The sequence below is a fragment of the Ambystoma mexicanum genome, chromosome 14 (genome assembly GCF_040938575.1).
Source record: "Ambystoma mexicanum isolate Mex_15411 chromosome 14, UKY_AmexF1_1, whole genome shotgun sequence".
NCBI lineage: Eukaryota > Metazoa > Chordata > Amphibia > Caudata > Ambystomatidae > Ambystoma > Ambystoma mexicanum.
In genome coordinates this window covers 545,161,866-545,181,042 of record NC_090940.1, presented here as the reverse complement: position 1 = coordinate 545,181,042, position 19,177 = coordinate 545,161,866, and the positions used below count along the sequence as shown (strand labels likewise).

The 19,177-nt window shown below is 44.5% G+C and overlaps 1 protein-coding gene across 1 annotated transcript in view; it reads left to right on the top strand.

The window, feature by feature from the left end:
• The window catches only part of TRIP11 (thyroid hormone receptor interactor 11), a 1,018,241-nt gene that overhangs the window by 844,327 nt on the left and 154,737 nt on the right, over positions 1 to 19,177 (top strand). The window contains exon 15 of the mRNA XM_069637842.1: positions 1,207 to 1,310. Coding sequence (XP_069493943.1) covers positions 1,207 to 1,310 — 104 coding nt within the window. The remainder of the gene's footprint in view (positions 1 to 1,206; positions 1,311 to 19,177) is intronic.

Sequence of the window (19,177 nt, the reverse complement as noted above, 5' to 3'; positions counted from 1 at the left end):
AAGACAAAACTCACATCCAGACCTCCCTCCTCCTAGGATGGTAGAAGAAGGGCTAACAAAGGACAACCACACAAGAAATGTTGAAAAAATGAGCCACCATGTTAGAACATATGTGACCCTCCTGTGCATAACCACAGTTGTAAATACAGCCTGTAGTGGAAAATTGCACAAAAGTCAGTAGATCATGTCCACTGCCACCAGCCATAACTAAAGGGTTGTCACTTAACCAAAATGTTACAGGAGCAGAGAGAAGGGGAATGTTAGGCATCCCCTCAGCACTCCACATAAGGTGTGGTGTGCTGATCTCTCAAGGATTCAAGTTTAGGAAGGCTAAAAAGTATCCCTTTTCCTTAAGAACAGTAGTTCTTAGGGAAAATGAAAGAATATAAAAGGAGAACCCAAAGGACCCTCGGCAACACTGCACATACGGTGCTGTGTGCTGCAAAAGTGAAACGCAGATGCCTTCAAGTGATATGGAGGAAAGCAAGACTCCATAAAATAGGGTAAAACATAAAGACCAGAGTTCCCGTGGTTAGAGCAACTAAGAATGAATGAGGAGAAATGGGCTCCTCGCATTTAGGAGAACAAAAAAAAGGTCCAGCAGTCTAGCGTGCTGGGGCTTTCACTAGGAGACGGGATTAAGCATAAAACTGATACATCTACCTAATTACTCTACCCTTAGCAGGCAGATGTGTTGGCTTGATAAGATTAGGCTTCCTGCCACTCTTCAAATTTGAGCCAGCATTGCCTCTTTACTGAATCTTTATCAGAGTTAGCCAGCGTCCATGCATGGATGTTTGTGGATAGTCAAGCCTTGTATTTTGGTGCCATCATGCTCAATTTGGAACATATGGTGCAACCATTGTACTCCGAAGGAGGCTGAAGATTTGTTTCCACTAGTTCCCCATCCCAAAATAGAAAAATCATATTCATATGAAACTTTATTTCAGCCAGTGAGTTACTTGGCGAGTTAAGCGCTTGTGTCTTACGGCTGCGCCTGTCATCCTATGACCGGTTCAAGCCCTTACATAGCCGATACAGCCCTTCATTAATTACGTAATGGTACTTTCTTAGAAGTTCTTAGAAATGAAGGAATATGACAAGGAGCATTACATATTAATGTGATATTTATAATACTGCTATTACGATTATAATATTTAAAGGCAACCTATCAATCTCAAATTCTCATTTCACGTTTTTTATTAGAGGAAAAAGCCATGTATTCTACTGAGCTAGAAAAACATCGGCGAAACAATGCAGAATTGAAGCAAAAAGTTGAAAAGCTGGAAGACCGGGTGATATCATTACAGGTAGGTCTGTTTTCCTATGAAAAAACGTTCAACAAAATCTTAACTCTTGTTTGTAGACATGTAATACTGCTCTGTTGTAAAAGCAAAGTTCATTGTTTTTTTAATCAAATTTGATTTCATAACTCTTCAAATGACAGGTATAATCAATAGGCGTTGGATAAATAGTACAAGCATAGAACTCTTGATGTGCAAATCTATATTTCAATTAAGGTAACACATTGTGTGCTTCCTCCAACTAATAGATGTATTACTTGCAAAATAGTGTCAAATGTTCGAGATGGATGCGGAGAGGCAGATGAGAAGAAGTGGCCATGGTGTATGCGTTGGTGTACTCTGAGTTCAGGAGAACACACTTTAAAGCAGTTGTGTTGCTTGCTTGGTAATCTTCCCGTTTGTGGATATTCTGTGTTAGGTTCACTGACCCGTGACTGTGAAGAGTTTAGAATCAATGAGCAAAATGTGAAACCTGATTGCCTTTTACTCATATTGCATGTCTGCTGCATGCAGGTCAATAGCGGTTATTTGCCTGAAAAGGGATCCCACTCTGAAAGGGTTGCTTGAAAGGCATTCCCCGTGCATCTTAATTTATAACATCAAAAAATGTAAAGTGGTTACATCAGCTTATTTCTGTTTGAAAAAAATTGTTTTTTAATATCATTTGGAATTTCTTTACAAAAATACCATTATCGCCTTTGCCTGCTTTCCCACAACACAACCCACACCTCGCTCAACATCCCCCCTCTATCCGTTGTCCTGCTGCACCAGTCTTTTTTCAACACCATACTTTTAAGTAAAAAATAAGATAAGTTTGAGTTTATTTGAAAGTGCTATATTTTCAAGTGCCATATTGCAATGTATGGGGGAGATTTGCTTTTTAAGCACAAGGCACCGACTGTATTCAAGTTTAAAATTGACAGCATACTTTTATTTACAAAAGTAAAATTCTGGTTATGGAGCCGAGTTGCTCTGTAGGGGAATGTGGGTCTTCTTATGTACAGCATTGTCCCCTGCTTCCAGTTTCCTCGAAGCTCAGTTGGGCAATTAAGATGTATCTTTGTGATTGTATGTAAACGTACATCTTGGTGCCAAGGATGAAATAAAGGGAACATCACTGTAAAATCCCATATGGAATTCTTGTATTCTACTAACCTTTACTGCACTTCCTTGCACTTGCCACTAGCTGGCCCTATTATTTATCTTGTATTCTACTAACCATGTACAGCACTTTCCCCCTCTCCCCTTCCCCCTGCACTTTTCCCAGTCCCCTCTACCCTTGCACTTGCGCGGTCCGAATGACACCTGGCCTAGTCGGATCGTTGGCTGTCTCCCCGTGTGTCCCCCCGCCCGCCTCGTCGCGCCTTGAAACACTTGTGTATAGGCGCGTTACAAACGCCATATCATATCATATATCAATTGGTTGCAGGTAGCAAAACGGGTGATAGCAGGGTTTCTAAAGGGATTTCAATCACAATTTGTGCAAATAAAGAAAACTGCAGTAAATGAGGATAAACTGCACATATTCATTTAAGAACTAATTGGATCTCATGATGTCAATTACACAAAATAAATGGCTACCACATTTTGACTACAAAATCATCTAATCTAGGGTCACAGCGATTCACTTTCAGGAAAAAAAATGTGAAAAGTGTCCCAAGCCAAAGAAATCTTATTGTAGTTTTATTTTCTACTGAAAGGGAATATGTGGGCCATAAGTCCAAAAAACTATTTAACCTAAAACAAGGATTGGCAATGCCAACAGTTTGGGCTTTTGTTTAGGCCTGAGAAAGGCACTTGACAGACACTGGCGTATTGGTATTAACTGCCCATTGATGTATGCAGGTGATAAATGGTGAGAGTGTCTGGGCATCCAATACCAGAGCCTGGAAAATGCCTAATACTTATACACAAACCAAAATGGTTGCCATTTCCAATGATTGATTTTAACAGAACTTCAGTGAAGAGCACGCATAGTGCTTCTAAATAGTATCTGAAGGCAGACCTGGTTGACATTTTTATTACACCAGAAGCCCATTTACAAATCCAAATAATGTATTAACTCTCAGAAGACTGCTGTGAAAAAAACACAGGCAGGCACTTTCAGCACAACATTTGATGGTAAGGCTTGAATTAAGTGAGCTCTGAGTTCCCCTAAGCCGGTGTTTGGAGCAGGGAGAGGCAGGAACTGGGTGGGAATGGCCATGGGCCGTAAATGGTTGGGCAAATAAACAAAGACCACCTACAAGCTGGTGTTCCTCCTCATGACATTCTCCCCCTCTGTACTCTAATGCAATAGTTTCGGCTTATAAGTGGTGCTGCCACCTAATAGCCCAAACTAAAAAAAGGGGTATGATATGCTCCAAATTCCTAAAGAAGTTAAGATTTAAACTGGTGATTTTATAATCCATCATTCTCATCCTATAAAGGGGGGGGAATCTTTGGAAACCCTTAGAGGGTACACGTTTGTATGTGTCAATGCTATTCTCCCACAGAAAGCCTCATAGTTCTCCCAGAATACCAGTGTTGAGTATGCTTTGTTCCTCTCTGCTTTATGCCTTGTTCCCTAGGTTTTCCTCTATGTACTGTTTCCCTCTCTCTGTTTAGCTCAATGTCAGTATTTGAGCAGTGTTTCGTTGAAGTCGTCCTTCACTTGTGGTTAATAGAGTTTAAATGTTTTCCTGGGACATTGCCTCTCAGTTGAGCTGAGGTGTTTCTTTTCTTGTGCCTATGATCTTGCTGCGGTTGCTAGTGTTAAATATATCTTGCGAATGGATTGTGTCCTCCCACGTATTCCTCATCTTATGATATTTCCATATCCAGCTTCAGCTGCTTCTGAGATTTTTTCCCAGCAGAGGGCGCTGCGCATCAATGCCTGTCAACTCGATGTCCCTCGGAGGCCTCCATCTCGATGTTGATGCCATTGATGGTATAAAGCACGCACAGCGACCGTTGGCTTCAGTTCTGTTTTTCCGCGAAAGCTATTGCTTCGGATACAGTGCGCTTCAGTTCCCTACAAAAATCTTCGATAAAATTCTTACAAATGGCATCGTCAGCGGGTCAGGGTTTGAGATGTTCCAGGACTTTGGGGCGAAGATGTCCCTTACGGACCCCCATCGAGTGTGTCTGTGGTGCCTGTGTTCCTCTCAAGCTACCTTTGACTGTAAGGCCTGCTTATCAATGACAGTGAAATCCTTGCAAGTGTCAAGAGGAAAACTAGCAGCCACAATAACTTTGAAAAGAAGATAAGGACGTAGCGAAGATACATCAATAACATTTTTGTCATACGGCATGGGACAGAAAGCGATTTACAACCGTTTCTGACCTGGATAAACACTCAGGACAAATTCCTTGCATTTACATCTACCCACAGCAGAAGCAACTTGAATTTCCTAGACATCACTATCTCAGGGAATGAGGCATCGAATGTACTATTTGTCAAACCATACAATAAACCTACTGACAGGAACTCGATGCCACATTATGAGAGCTTCCATCCGAAACATGTCGGGGACAACCTGCCGTTGGGTCAATTCCTTAGATTGAAACGCAACAGCTCCTATAAGAATGACTTTCTGACAGATGCCACCAAAATGCAGGATAACTTGATGGGACGAGGTTACCCTAAACAAGTGACGAACAGAGCCTTGAAAAGAGCCAAAAATAACCATTGTGAGGCACTTATGGAATATAAGGAACACAACATTTCTCAAAAACAGGATAAACTAGTTTTTGTGAACACCTATAGCAACATGTCTAATCAAATTAAGAAAATCATCTTCAAAAACTGGACTATTCTGAACAAAAGTGAGATGCCAGTATCGAGACCCACAATAGCTTTCAAAAGAAGCAAAAACATTAAGGATCTTGTCACCCGCAATGACATAACCATAAGACACCAGGGCCAAAAATCGATCACTGAAGCCCGGAATATGCCCTCAATAACCGGCCAGTTCCCCTGCAGACATTGCACGTATTGCAAGTTTACCAGCAAGAGCACAGAGGTCGACATTGGTCTACCGTCCCCCTGGCAACAGAACAAACACACGAACTGCAACTCGGCGATGGTAATCTACGCCATCTGGTGTCCTTGTCGAAAGGTCTACATTGGAAAAACAGAAAAAAGAGTGAAACTACGGATTGGGGAACACAGAAGTTGCCTTAAGAACAGAACTAGTAATGCCCCGATGGTAGACCACTGGGTTGAAAACCAACATTCAGCTGATGATATCAAATGGACAGTGCTGTACAAATTGTTACCCAGTATGGATTCAAACAGAGACAAATGTACCTTGTCTCGCAAGGAGCAACAGATCATTTTTCTCACCAACAGTGCGGTAACTGGTCTAAATGAAAAAACCAACTGGCTCCAAGCATAGTGCATGTGTAGTATACTCTCCTATTAACCAATGGGATCATTCTGAGAATCCTGTATAGTTAGCCTAACTACGAGGTAGCTGTAGCATATTTTCCTCGCCCCCAGTGTTACACCTTGGATATGACTTAAATGAGGGTGTATAGGCGACTCAGGAGCTGGCATGCATCAAGCTTGTCCACGCAGTGACAAGCTCACAACAATTGGCCTGTTTTCTATTTACTCCGCAGTGCTGCTGCAGATTTGAAAACATTATCTTTGGACCCCAACCACCAACGCATTGGTGTTTGGGAGTGGCCACACCTCTTGTTCCTCTTCAGTACAGCCCACACTCCAACGTGACCCAATGAAAAGGCACGCCTTTACACGCTTCCCCTAACTTAATGGAGAACAGCGTGTCACATTACCGCAATTCTTCAGACCCAGGGGCTGTGGAGTTTCTGCTGTGTAGCACCGCGTACCTTCAACGAGTAACTCTACAACTTGTTCTCTATCTTGCAGGAACACAACGTGCGCTCTTTTGCCCAGAAACCCATTTATTCTTTTAACGTTTGGGTCCCCCAATGCGATGAGATCGCATGGTTCCAGTTTACCCAGGGCAAGTGTTTCCGTGCCCATAGACATACGCCAATAGTGTTATGCTCACATGGTTCCCACAGGGGTGTCGATCGGACCCAGACAGCTGCTTTCTCCACCAACGCGATGCGTAGTGAAGAGATGACAGTCTGGACTGGCCCGCCTAATCTTGTCTGCTGGACTCGTAGAAGTATTCTCCTGCAAGTGGAGAAAGGGATTTAGACACGTGGACTTTAGGGATGCTCCCCCCACCCCCCCCAACTGTTCTCGTTCTCCCCACTAATCACCTTCGATATCCCCTCTTGGTAACCTCACCTTATGTTTTTAAATGATGAGCTCTCCATCCTGCATGGCATGCAGGGGCGCGTAGATACCAGTTACTTCACTGGTCTGAAGGTACTGGAGGAGTTCCGGAGGAATATTGACTCCAGTGTCTATAAAGTTCAAAGAGTTCAATATGTCCGATGTTCACTCTTGTTCCATTCCCTCGTAAGGTTGCAGCTGGGATCAAAAGAATATTGCCTGGAGGCAGCTGATGGCGTTCAGGTAAGAGTCTGTATTACCAAACGCTGTCCGGTAAAAGTTGCATGAGTTTAACTTGCTGTTTTCTCTCCCTTTATAGGTGCGGCATAGAAAGATGCAGCGAATTAAAGGATAATACCTCCGGTGGTAAAGCAGGTAAGCCTATGGTGGCAAAGAGATTGTCTTTGTCGGTTTTCTCGGCTCACCTTGTTATTCCTTTTGTTTTCCCCCCAGGTGCTGGGTTTCGACGAAGAAAATGGAGGCAGCGCCGAGTTGAAAGATGCGGTGGACTGGTGAGTATTACGCTGCGCTGCTACTGGCGAAGCGACGCGTGCTGAAATAATGTCCTTTCCAGGCTCGGAGATGTGCTGGGTCCGGAATCAGGTAAAGAATCAAATAATGTTAGTGATCTAACCTCTTCTCCTTTTGTCTAGGAGCTCCGGATTCGAGGCGGGCGTGGCAGAAGACTGGATGCTGACATGCAGACACGGTGAGCGTTACGCTGCTGGATGCAGAATAACACGAAGCATGAGCTGCTGTTCGGGCGTGGTTTAAATAGCCTGCATAGTAGTCCCAGGTAAGAAGATCCCCAGAAACACACCCGAGTAAAAAATAGTCCCTGTAATAAAATAGTCCCATCCAGGCCTCACGTTGGCTTGGACTCATTTGCAGCATGCTCTGCATAAGGTAAGTAAAGTATATGAGCCTGGCGCCATTTCTATGATGAGCCTGGCGCCTAGGACTGAATCCAAACAGCCCCCAGCCGGGGCTGTTGGGGTTTTAATGAGTATCTGGATGCCTGCTCCCGGGGCTGATGGACTCGATCCGGATGCCCGGGGGTAGGCATCATGACAAATAGTTATGGCTTCCATGGTGTTGCAAATCACCATGCTAGTACTGAATCTCCTTGCAAGTCTCTAGACGGTAATTCGCCGCGTCTACTTGGGTACCGCTGACCCTTTACTTTTTTACTCTCCCTCAGCGGCGCTTGAGTATACCGTCATCTTCAATGGTATTTGCAGCCAGCCTCCGGGTCACTCCAGCGCTACACTGTGAGTTCAAAGGACGGCTACTTATTCACCAGCTTTCCTGCACCAGCATCAGCCAATGCTCACGGATGAGCATGACCACATAAACGTAAGTCCTATGAATGCAAGGATGCATTGTAGCCCCGTGGTAATGTCACTATTCCTCATAAGGCCAGCCACACCAATACCGGGACTTCAGCCCTCGTGACTACAACTGTGTTTCCTCTTTCTCTTTTCCCATCTCGACTATCAGCTCGACTGGGGTGAACTGTGGTGAACACCTAGCCCATGCATTCCACTTGACCATGGGTATGTCGCCGCAACAGGACGCCATATATGCTGAGCTGATACCATCAACGGTAAGTGTTTCACACACACTACATCAGAGCTAGTGACAGTGTTTTTTGTAAACCCTTTTGGGTAATGGCTTCTAGTAGTTCCTACTAACCCTGGCTGCACTATACCGTTCCATATACTATGGGCTCTTTGTGGTGACATAAGACTTGAATTAGACTAACACAGATGCGGTTGGTGTATGATAACTTTTCCTAATAGCTGCTGGACCTTGACACATGAGGTGGTCAGCGGGAGTCTCTATTTCTCACCTTGTAAGCCTGATCTTTTCCTTGTTCACAATGCTCTTGCACACTCCGCCAGATGGGTTTCTTAGTTTCCCTTTTAGTGGAAGGCACGGTATTAACACCACTATGAGCAATCATATGTTAGTTATATTACATGATTGAATTGGACAAGGGGTCAATTTTCCCCATTGTCTTACTGTTTTCAGGTACTCTATGGTGCAATCTAGCGGCCAACCTTGAACACATCACCAACCGGATATTTAGCATCCTGATGCCTGTGATGATTCTTTCAGCTACACTCCTATGAGTCTTAATGTCAAAATAATATTGTTCTATGTAGTGACAGGATATTTACCTTGTCGCATGTTTACAACATTTGGAGTTTTTTTTAAAAAAAACATAGTTTTGTTTGTGAATTGAAGTTGACGGTCCCTGATGAATTTCCATGCACAATTTCTGCACTTTATTCTGGAAAGAAGCATGTTGGAGTGTTATGTATGTGGATGAATGAGTTACGGTGAATTTGTATGGAGTGTTAGATTCAGTTTATATGCGTATTTGCACAGAACAAGACACTTTCAAAACACCACTGACATCTTTGAGGCCATCTGACTTATTATCTGTGACCTCTTGCTTTACTGTTGGCAACTTTTGTTTTGCACTGTTTTTTTACTGTTTTTTCTACTATTGTCACAATTGTGTATGTCCTCCCTGTGTTGAAACTTTTAAGTGCATTTAAGCACTTTGCCATGATTACCTATATATGTTAATAAAATTGTTTTTATTGTTACTCTAGGCCCATTGTGTGCCTCTGAATTTAAAGCATAACAAGCACCCCCTGGTCTAACTGGCTTGTGATTTTGTCTGGGGTACTTTATTGCGAAAACAGTATCTTGTTCCCACCTAACCCTAATGTGTGTTGCTAAAGGTGTAAAACCTGAATGAGGGTCGGTTAGCAGTGGGCAGTGCCACTCCCACAGCTTCTTTTTGTGTGTAACGGAGCCAAAGAGAAACAGAAGCAGTTTGCGGATCGACACCGAAGGGAAGCTCCCAACTACCAAGTCGGAGACAAGGTTTGGTTAGCATCCAAAAACATCCCCCTGAAAGGACCACAGGCTTTCCGTCCCAGATATCTGGGACCCTACACTATCAAGGCTGTGATCAACCCTGTGACCATGAAATTAGAATTACCGGCCCACATGCGGATCCACCCGGTGTTTCATGTCTCCCTCCTAAACCCATTGAGACCAGGTACGCGGATCGATACTCCACCGGATCCCGAAATAGTTGAAGGGGAATCAGAATACAAAGTTAAAAGGATCCTAGACTCTTAAGATGGTCCGGTACTACCGTATAGATTGGAAAGGTTATAGACCCCATGATCGGACCTGGGAACCCAGTGAGCATGTCCACGCTCCACGATTAATCAGGGAGTTCCACTGCAATGACCCCACTAAAACAGGGCCAGGGGAGAAACCAACCATGAGAGGGGCCTTGAGGGGGAGTGTTGTCATGGCCACAGGCCCCAGAACACAAAAACCACATCATTTAGTGATGGGGCAATGGGTCACTTGACTCACTTATGTCCCTTTGGGACCTATAAACACGAGCCCTGGCTGGACTCAGTCCTGGCGCCTTTGGCGCCAGGCTCATATAGAGATGTGAGCAGGAACACTTTATTTCAGTGCAGGAGTGCTTTTAATTTATTTCAGTGCAGGAGTGCTTTTATTTTACAAGAACTTTCCAGGAGCTGAAAGCCTTTATTCCAGAGAACATCCTCATGTGCTGACTCATCGGGTGTGGCTCCCTAGGCCTGGTCTTTATGTGTTGAGTCATTGGGTGTGGCAGGCAAGCTGAACCTGGTGGGCGTGGCTTTAGAAGCTCAGCTATACAAGCTGCTCCATCCTTAAGGCCGGTGCTTCGCGTTACTGTGCATTCGCGTGCAACTTGACGCTCACCGCCGCTTGGACCAGTTTACTTAACTTTGAAACCAGCCATTCTCCGGAATACTCACCTCCAGGAAACTGGTGCTTCATCGTTTCATCTGCAGACTCATCTCCTGACATCCAGTGATCTTGATCCCGACACCGCAGCACCACACTCCGCATCCTCGAACTCGGACCCTGTGAAGAAGAAGAAAGACAAGGTTAGAACATCCGTCCTAGGGCCACGCCGCATTTGAACCCCATGCGCTCCCTAGATAACAACTTACCAGCTACTGTACCGCTGCAGCTTCGTTCCTCATTCCCTCCGGCTGTCGCCTTGAGCTCTGCAGCTTCTGCTGGGCCGACAACATCACCTGCAAGGGAAGAAAGCAAAAGAGCAAACATCAAAAGCGGAACAGACAGCAATACAAGACCACAAACTTTACAATACAACAAAAACAGACGAGGAAAGACAAAGGAAAAAAGGAACACTTACCTGAAGTATAGTGGCTTAGTCGCAGCAGGACTGGGCTACCACGTGCAAGGGACAAGTGAAGGAACTCGGTCCAGATCAAACAAGCTCCCCTGTCGGAAGCAGCAGGACGGAGTGCTTGCCAAAACTAATCAACAGGAGCAGTCCTGAACAGCATCACCTATTACCACCAGTCACCACATAAGCGCAGAGGGCGAAGTTGGACCCGAGCGACCTCACCCCCGGGAGGGCTGCAACTGTGCCCCAACGCCTCCGCAGAGACCAGGTGAGCGTCAGCATCTGACTGGGTGGGAGGGGGCCACCTCCTTCATCAGACGGCGTGTGGTCCCCAGCGGTAGTAACGAACCACATAAACCTGTTGGAACTGCTAGCAGTGTTCAAGGTCCTGAAGGCATTCCAAACACACCTCCAGGGACAGTACTACCTCCATGTATTACCTAAACAAACAAGGGGGCGCTCACTCTCCAGGGCCAGCCAGACTGTGTCAGAACATATGGAAATGGGCTCTCAAATACAAGATGTTCCTCCTGTCACAACACTTTCCAGGGGAACTCAACTTCTGGCGGACGTACACAGCAGAGACTTCCCACTAACCGTAGAGTACGAGTGGCGATTACAGGAAGACATTGTTCTCAACGTCTTCGCAGACTGGGGCTTCCCAGAGATCGACTTGTTCGCAATTCTGGAGAACGCACAATGCCCAGATTACGCCTTCAGGTACCTTCGGAACCGCTCCAAAGGGAACGGTCTCTGGATAACATGGACAGGGAAATTTGTCTACGCTTTTCCCCTGACTCCCCTGCTTAACAAGATAGTGCACAAGATGCACCAGGAACCAGTCAGAGTGATTCTGGTGGCCTAGATGTGGGCATGCCAACCTTGGTTCTCCCATCTAATGGCAATGTCAGTCTCCCCTCCCAGGAAGCTGCCATGTCCTTACATCATTCTGTCACAAGACAAGGGAGAGAAACGACATCCATGCCCTCAAACTCTCAACTTGGCAGCTTGGCTCCTGAGGTCATAGAGTTTGGGCACCTCAACTCCTTCAAAGATGTATGGACATACTTAGGGAAGCACGAAAACCTAACACCAGACATTGCTACTCCAGGAAGTGGAAGCGCTTTGTCATTTGGTGTAATGGCAAGAACATCAATCCTATTGAATGCACACCAACATGTATCTAATTCACCTGCTAGATTCATACCTGGTTTTCAATTCCCTGAAAGTCCACTTAGCTGCGCTTTCAGCATACACCACGTCCCAGAAAAGAGTTTCGTGGTGGGAAATTCCAGTAATTAAAGCGTTTATGGAGGGGGTAAAAATACTTCTTCCTCCTATTTCCAACTCAGTTCCCGGCTGGGACCTGAATGTCGTACTTACCAGACTAATGGGGCCTCCCTTTGAACCAATGCACAAGGCTAGCCTGAAGGCGCTCACCTACAAGACCGCCTTCCTGGTGGCAGTCACTTCCATAAAGAGTTAATGAACTGCAAACCCTTTCAGTTCAGGACCCATTTGTCACGATTCACAAGGATAAGGTGGTCCTGCGCACTCACCCAGAATTTGCGCCTACATTTATTTCAAAGTTCCATGTGAATGCAATCCATAGAACTACCCACCTTTTGTCCAGAACCCCACTAACATGGCAGAACGAAGCCTGCACACACTAGATGTGAGGAGAGCGGTCATCTATTATCTGGAAAAGACAAAACCACTAAGAAAGACAAATCAGTTTTTCGTTTCAGTGGCAGCTGGAAGAGAAGGGGACCGTATCTCTAAATCAGCTATTTCAAAGTGGATCGTAAACTGCATCACACTATGCAACACTCTTGCCAAGAGAGATCTGCCCTTCACGCCTAGAGCACACTCTACTTGGGGCACAGGTGCTAGCATTTATTGCAAATATTCCTCTCTAGTCCATTTGCAAAGCAGCAACCTGGAGTTCTGTACACACTTTACACAACACTACTGCCTAGATACACACTCTGTCTGATTCTTGGGGGGGACAAGCAGTGCTAAGACATCTCTTCACTACTGTTCCTTCACACATCCCACCACCATCTCTGGGTACTGCTTGCTAGTCTATGCACAGCATGTGATTCTAAGCAGATTAACAAGCACCAGAAGACATGCATTACTTACAGTAATAGCATTTCTGATGATTGTATCTGCTTAGATTCACATGCACCCACCCTTCCTCCCCTCACGGAGTAGAAGGAACATAGGCATCTTACACCTTCTCTCTTCTGTACTCACTCACGCTGACTATAAGGCTCCCTCACGGCAGAAAAAAACACAATCGGATGGACCTCGACGTGTGAGGGATTTTGGGTACACTACACGTCACGTATGATGTTACAGCCACGCCCATGTCGATGTCCCCTTTTGATCCTTTGATCCTCGAAAGAAAGATGCAATACTCCACGATTACCACTAGATGTCAGAATATATACACATCATGTGAATCTAAGCAGATACAATCATCATAAATGCTATTACGGTGAGTAATGCATGTCATTGAACCCCCACGTTACACACCTCCATGTATGTCTGAGAGACTGAGAGCTACACATTTACTGCGACGTGGAGGAGTAGGGATGACCTAACAGGATCTTCCTTAGTAAGCACAGGGACGAGGAGGAGGAAATGCGATGCGACGAAGAGTCCTCAGGAGAACTTGAATGGGTGTACTAGTTGTTGTCCATCCATTATGAAAAAAACAAAGAAGGACTTACAAGGTTTTCAGACCATGCCAGGAATATCCATGAGTCTCGAGGATGTCCAGCATGGAAGAGAGAGGCTGCTGCTGACCGGGACGCATGCAAAGGAGCCGAGGCATCCCTATCCTGTCTGCCGTACCTGGGCAGACCAAGGAACTGGAAGAGAAGAGGTCTGGGTGGAAGCAGTAACCGGACCACACAGTTGTGGCAAGACACCCAACACGCCCAGAGAGAAGCCTTGCAGAGCTGCTGCAGATGCTTTGGAAGCAGCACAAGAACAGAAGAAGCCGAACAAGACGTTGGAGAAGTGCGCGACCGATAAAGAAGAACCGGCAGAGTCCAAGAAGGTACTTGGGCTGTTGGGATTGAGAGAAGGGGCAAGAGAAACCCCAAACCTGCGGTCAGGGAAAGAGATATCCCCAAGGAGAATATATAAAGCAGAGTTAACAGGTATATCAGGAAAAAAATACAAAGGAAAAAACGGGGTTGGGGACCTGCAACTTGAGGAGGAGATCCTCACTAGTCATCTTCTTCATGGCACTCAGGGCTCAAGTCGGGGGTATACATGGGAGTCCACCCATTTTTTTCAGAGGGGGGACTCGGTCCCCCCAGCTAAAATGAGAAACATTCAATGTCCTCTTTGAATTTATGAATTAAAGCCGAACTCAGGGCTGAAAATGCAGTCATGAGGTTTGCAGGCTAGACACTTCACCACTGCATTATATAACCTGATGAAAAATAACAAACAACTAAAGGTGAAATGTCCCATTTCGTTACTGCAAGTTCCTGGGAAAACATTTTTATTGGTTCTTGGAGTTTAAAACAAGCAACGTTTTCAAAAATACTATTAGAAGGAAAATATGCTCTCTTGGTTTTGTTTGTGTGTGTTGATTTTATGAAAGGCAAATGCCAATCGCCCTACGTAATTTAGGTGGTTATGCAAAGCCAATTTCATGAAATGTGCATATTTCACCTTGATATGCTAATTTCTGGTGGCGTCACATCCCATTGCGTTTGTTGATGAGTCCCCCACTTTAATTTTTAGGACTTGACCCATGATGGCACTACGTGGCAGGCGAGTGAACTCAGCCTGCCCAGACAAAGCCCTTAAGAAACCCCTGACTGGGACCTGCACCAACAGGTGTAAATAGGAGAAAGGCCTGAGGAAGGGAGACATTCTCCCTGGCATTGTGAACTGTGAAAGTGAAGCCAAGAAAGTCCAGGTGAAGGGAGTCATTTCCCATGGTGGTGTGAACAGTGAAAGTAAAGCCAAGAAAGGCCAGGAGAAAGGAGTAATTCCACCTGGTGTTCTGAACTGTGAAAGTAAAAGCCAAGAGAGTGTGAGAACAATGTCAAGAAGTCATTCCCTTAGCATTGTGAAATTGTAAAGTCAAGTGTAAGGAGGGTTCAGGGGAAGGGAGTCATCCCCTGGTAATTGAGTTTCGGAGGAGGATCAAACCAGTGATCCAGGGTAGGGAGTCATTCCCCCATGAGGCGAAACTTGCAAGCAGAGTTGTGCCATCCAGGAGGAGGGAGTCATTCTCCTGGACCAAGAAAATTGGTACAACTTTAGTTTCGTTATAAGTGTAAGGTATAGCGATAGGGACGTTTAACATAGGATGGTGAACTCTTTTTTTATTTATTATTATTTGCTTAGTTGCAACCACATTCTGCCAGACCCATTAGCACATTTAGTTAAGGCAGATAAAACCTGCATAGATATAAGGAAAGGTAGGCTTTCTATTTATATTGATCTTAAATAAGTCTATAGCTTTCAGTACCACCTGTGTCAGGCTCCCCCTTCTGCACCTTTACACCAAATAAAATGCGTTGGTATAAGACAGATTGGTTACACACCAGCACAAGGAGCATTCAACATAGAGAGGAAACTGTAGAATTACTTAGGCTAATACCTAAATGTGCCCCTGTTACAAAGTCACTTAAGAAGCAAACACCTCTCACGATGCAGCCACTTGCCACAGCCAAATCTGTCAATCCAAAGATTGAAAATGAAAAAAAAATGAAAACTGTCACGCTTGGACCCCTGTGTCATATGTGGACAATTACAGCCACGCTCACTGTTACTACTGCACAGAGACACTGTGTGACATTTGCACCCACAGCTAATGATTTTACAAAGAGCAAAGGAAAATGTGCCCTACTGCAGCAAATAATATCGGAATTGCCAAAGCAATAGCGCTAGAGTGTTTATGATTGTGACCAATGGGACAACATGCAGGCCCTACTAAAATATATGTCAGAGGCAGTGAGATCCCAGGCACAAGCCCTTTTTCAAGAGGGAAAAATGCGGCATTTAGACTAGCATTGATGCAACAGAGACTGCTGAACTGCAGATGTGAAAACACAATTTCATTTTAGGGTTCTGGCTCCCTAGCATTTGAGATCCCCTAAACCTTTGCCTGCTTGTTTCCATGTCTTCTGACTTTTCTTTTTTGTGGGCAGAAGTCGTCCACCTATAACTGCAATTATTTTCTGGTGTGCTGCCTCAAGTATCCTGTATGGCTACCAGAGTATGGGTGCTTTTAAGCTCCCCATTTTGGTCCAAGGTGATACTATGATCCTGAAAGTGTGTTGTGGAGTTGGCTGGTGGCAGCTATGATTTTGTTTCGGGTACTCAAGGGCCGTAGCCATGTTTACCTCATTAGTAGCTCAGTGCACCTGTATGGGAGCAGTAGGGGTACTAATGCATTTTCTAAGACCTCCTGCCCATTTGGTTTTGGGTTATCCCTTTATTTATGTTCAACACACCGCAAGGCCAAAATGGCAATTTTGCTAACATAAGCGAACCCTGGGCCCACAAAGGCACCCTTGGTTGCATTTTAAACTTGTGCTTGCTTTTTTCAAGTACTTTAATTTCCCAGCCTACATCCAGTGGGTGTGTGAGAGAATGTGTGTTCAGCATTTTGTCCCGGCCACTTTGATTGGCCTGATGAGCATAACCTTTGTGTACATGCCTCTGGTATGATTGGGCTGGCGTACACTAGACCCGGAGTGAATGTATTATCAGTGGGAGAAATAGTGCATTTCTTGGTTTTGTACCTGAATTGCTGAAGACTGCTGCTCAAGAATGACTGCCGAGGGCCATAGTTTACCCCTACCCAGGTGAATGGCTGATAACATAAAGCAGCACACATAAATGCTTCAGAAAGGCACAGAATACAAATTGCCAAAAATCAAGTCTATGTCAAAATGAAAATATTTCTAGAGGCAGAGTTATAAATAGCAGAAGTACCTGCCTATCCATCTAGTGAAAAGGGTCCTACCCACCCAAACACTTTTTCCTGTCATCAGCTATCAGTAATTATTAGAGTAACAGCAGTGATTAAACATTTAGTCGAGACAGTGTCCGGTGGGAGCGTACCTTCACTACCAACCCAGACTGATCTAGATAGCCTCCCAACTTGCCACTAGTGCAAAGGCCCTCGACTTCACCATTGATTGCAACCTCCCCTTCAAAGCACCCATCACCAAGAAGACACAAACATCACGGTACTGGCTCTCGCTTCTGCATCGAATCAAACTTTTCATCTCCAAGTTAGACTTCAAATCTTTATTCTCTCCCATCTGGATTATAGCAACACCCTTCTATCATGTGATGCATCCACTACTATTCCACCTCTGAAAGCTGTTCAGCACGCATCCTTGCAGGACTGAAGTAATTCTTCCACATTTCCCGCACTTTCACAGAGCTGCTCGGGTTACATCTCCAAGCACAAATCACCAAGATAGCCTGTATCAACTTCCAATAACTAATACTACATACTTAGCTGAAAAGCTCACCATCTCATGGTGTAAAAGAAAAACCAGGACCTAAAATATTGCCAGACTAGAATTTAAGATTTGTAAAATAAAAATAAGAAAACAAGCCTTCTCCTGCTATGCTCCCACACTCTGGAATAACCTTCCTCCTACCATCAGGCTGACTCTCTCCTTCCTGCAATTCAAGAAAGATCTGAAAGCCCTGCTTTTCAATGGAAACTTCACCGACGAATGAGGGCAATTGAGCGACAAGTCAACACTCCTCCCTCGCCCGTCTATGGTCCACTCCCTATATAGTGCAGCGCACCATTGATTTCATTCTAACTAGGTTTGCGCCACATAAATCACCTACCTACATTAAGACATACATGCATAGGCACAGGACAGTCCGCATCACATAAACCATAACATACTGCCATGTGTGCCACCAAAAAAAGCACAACACTGAAAAACCAACTTCAAAACAAACACCCAAACCACATAATGAAAACACTCTTAAACATGGCGCTGATCTCCTGCTACCGGTGAAAATCAACACGCAACCAGCTCTGTTAAACCAAGGCCACATAAACGGGTGCAGAAGTCGGCACCTAGGGGGATGGCACTGAAAGATCCATCATCTGATAGATGCTGTTTGCAGATCCCAGAGGCCTCAACTTCAACACCACAATTCCAGAGTCTTCCAAAAACACTGTTTCTAGATGTCCACACTTAAACCAAAAGCAACTAGTACTTATGCACTGCATAAGATACTCTTTCCGGTACACTTATGGCCCGCCTACAGCAAGTTCAGATTCTTTATATGATGGTGAATTAGGACAGTTTTTCTGAAGTCCATCCAAGGGCTTAGTAAAACCACTCAACAGAGGCAGCCCAAGACTCCACTCTTAGTATAAGGCTGTACCACCTGAGTTCAGGGTAGTGTAGACAGAGCAGCCAGGCTCATCTCAGGAGGGAGAGAGGGCTGTAGAATCAGTGCAATTAAATTGTAATACAAATGGTCCAAAGAAAAACTATGTATTGTAAAAAACAAATGGTGTATTTAAATACAAGTAGGTTGAGATGAATCTTGGGGGAACTAAGTACTATCACAGATCATATAAACACATTATAGAAAAACACAACACTATGCTTGAAGGTACACAGACCAAAGCATATAACCTAATTTGGAACACCTAAGGAGTTCTAGAGAAGTCAAACCAATAGTTACTTTTTAGATTACTTTCAGTAATATAAGGGTAGTAGGACCCTAGCAGTTGTTCCGTTAAGCTCAGCAAGAACTCACTTAGTACCCCAAGTGGACAATATACTTTTTGTGAATAGTGGAACACTTATTCTAGGAGCAGTAAAACACCTGTAACTCTGAATATTCAATTACCGTTGATTTTCGGTTCACATACTAAGGGAAGCAATAACTTGAACTTATTTTTGGATAGCACAGTTATGCTTAAGGTAAGTAAAACCCCTATACACTTTTTATAGGAGCTATCCGCCACTTTAAGGCAGGTGTAAACCTAAGACTCTTGTTGTGTCTGTCTAAAACAGACTAGGGAAAGCAAAAGCCAATGTTACTCTTTTTATGAATGACTCAAGGTTATTTTAGGTAGGTCAAACCTGAGGCAGACTTATTCTGGAGAGGCTAACAGCAAGTCAGGACAAGCAAGACCCAGTTGGGGACATTCATACATTTATCCTAACAGGGATAGTGAGGTGAAACCAACAGAATTACTTTTGAGAAGAGGCACACCCAAATCACAGGTGAGTAATATACCCTTGCATCTACTTTCTGTTTGAATGGCGAAACAATTTCTATGGAAAGAAGAGGTTAGATATACTTTTCAGAATGGCAAAACATGTCTAAGGTAAGGAATAA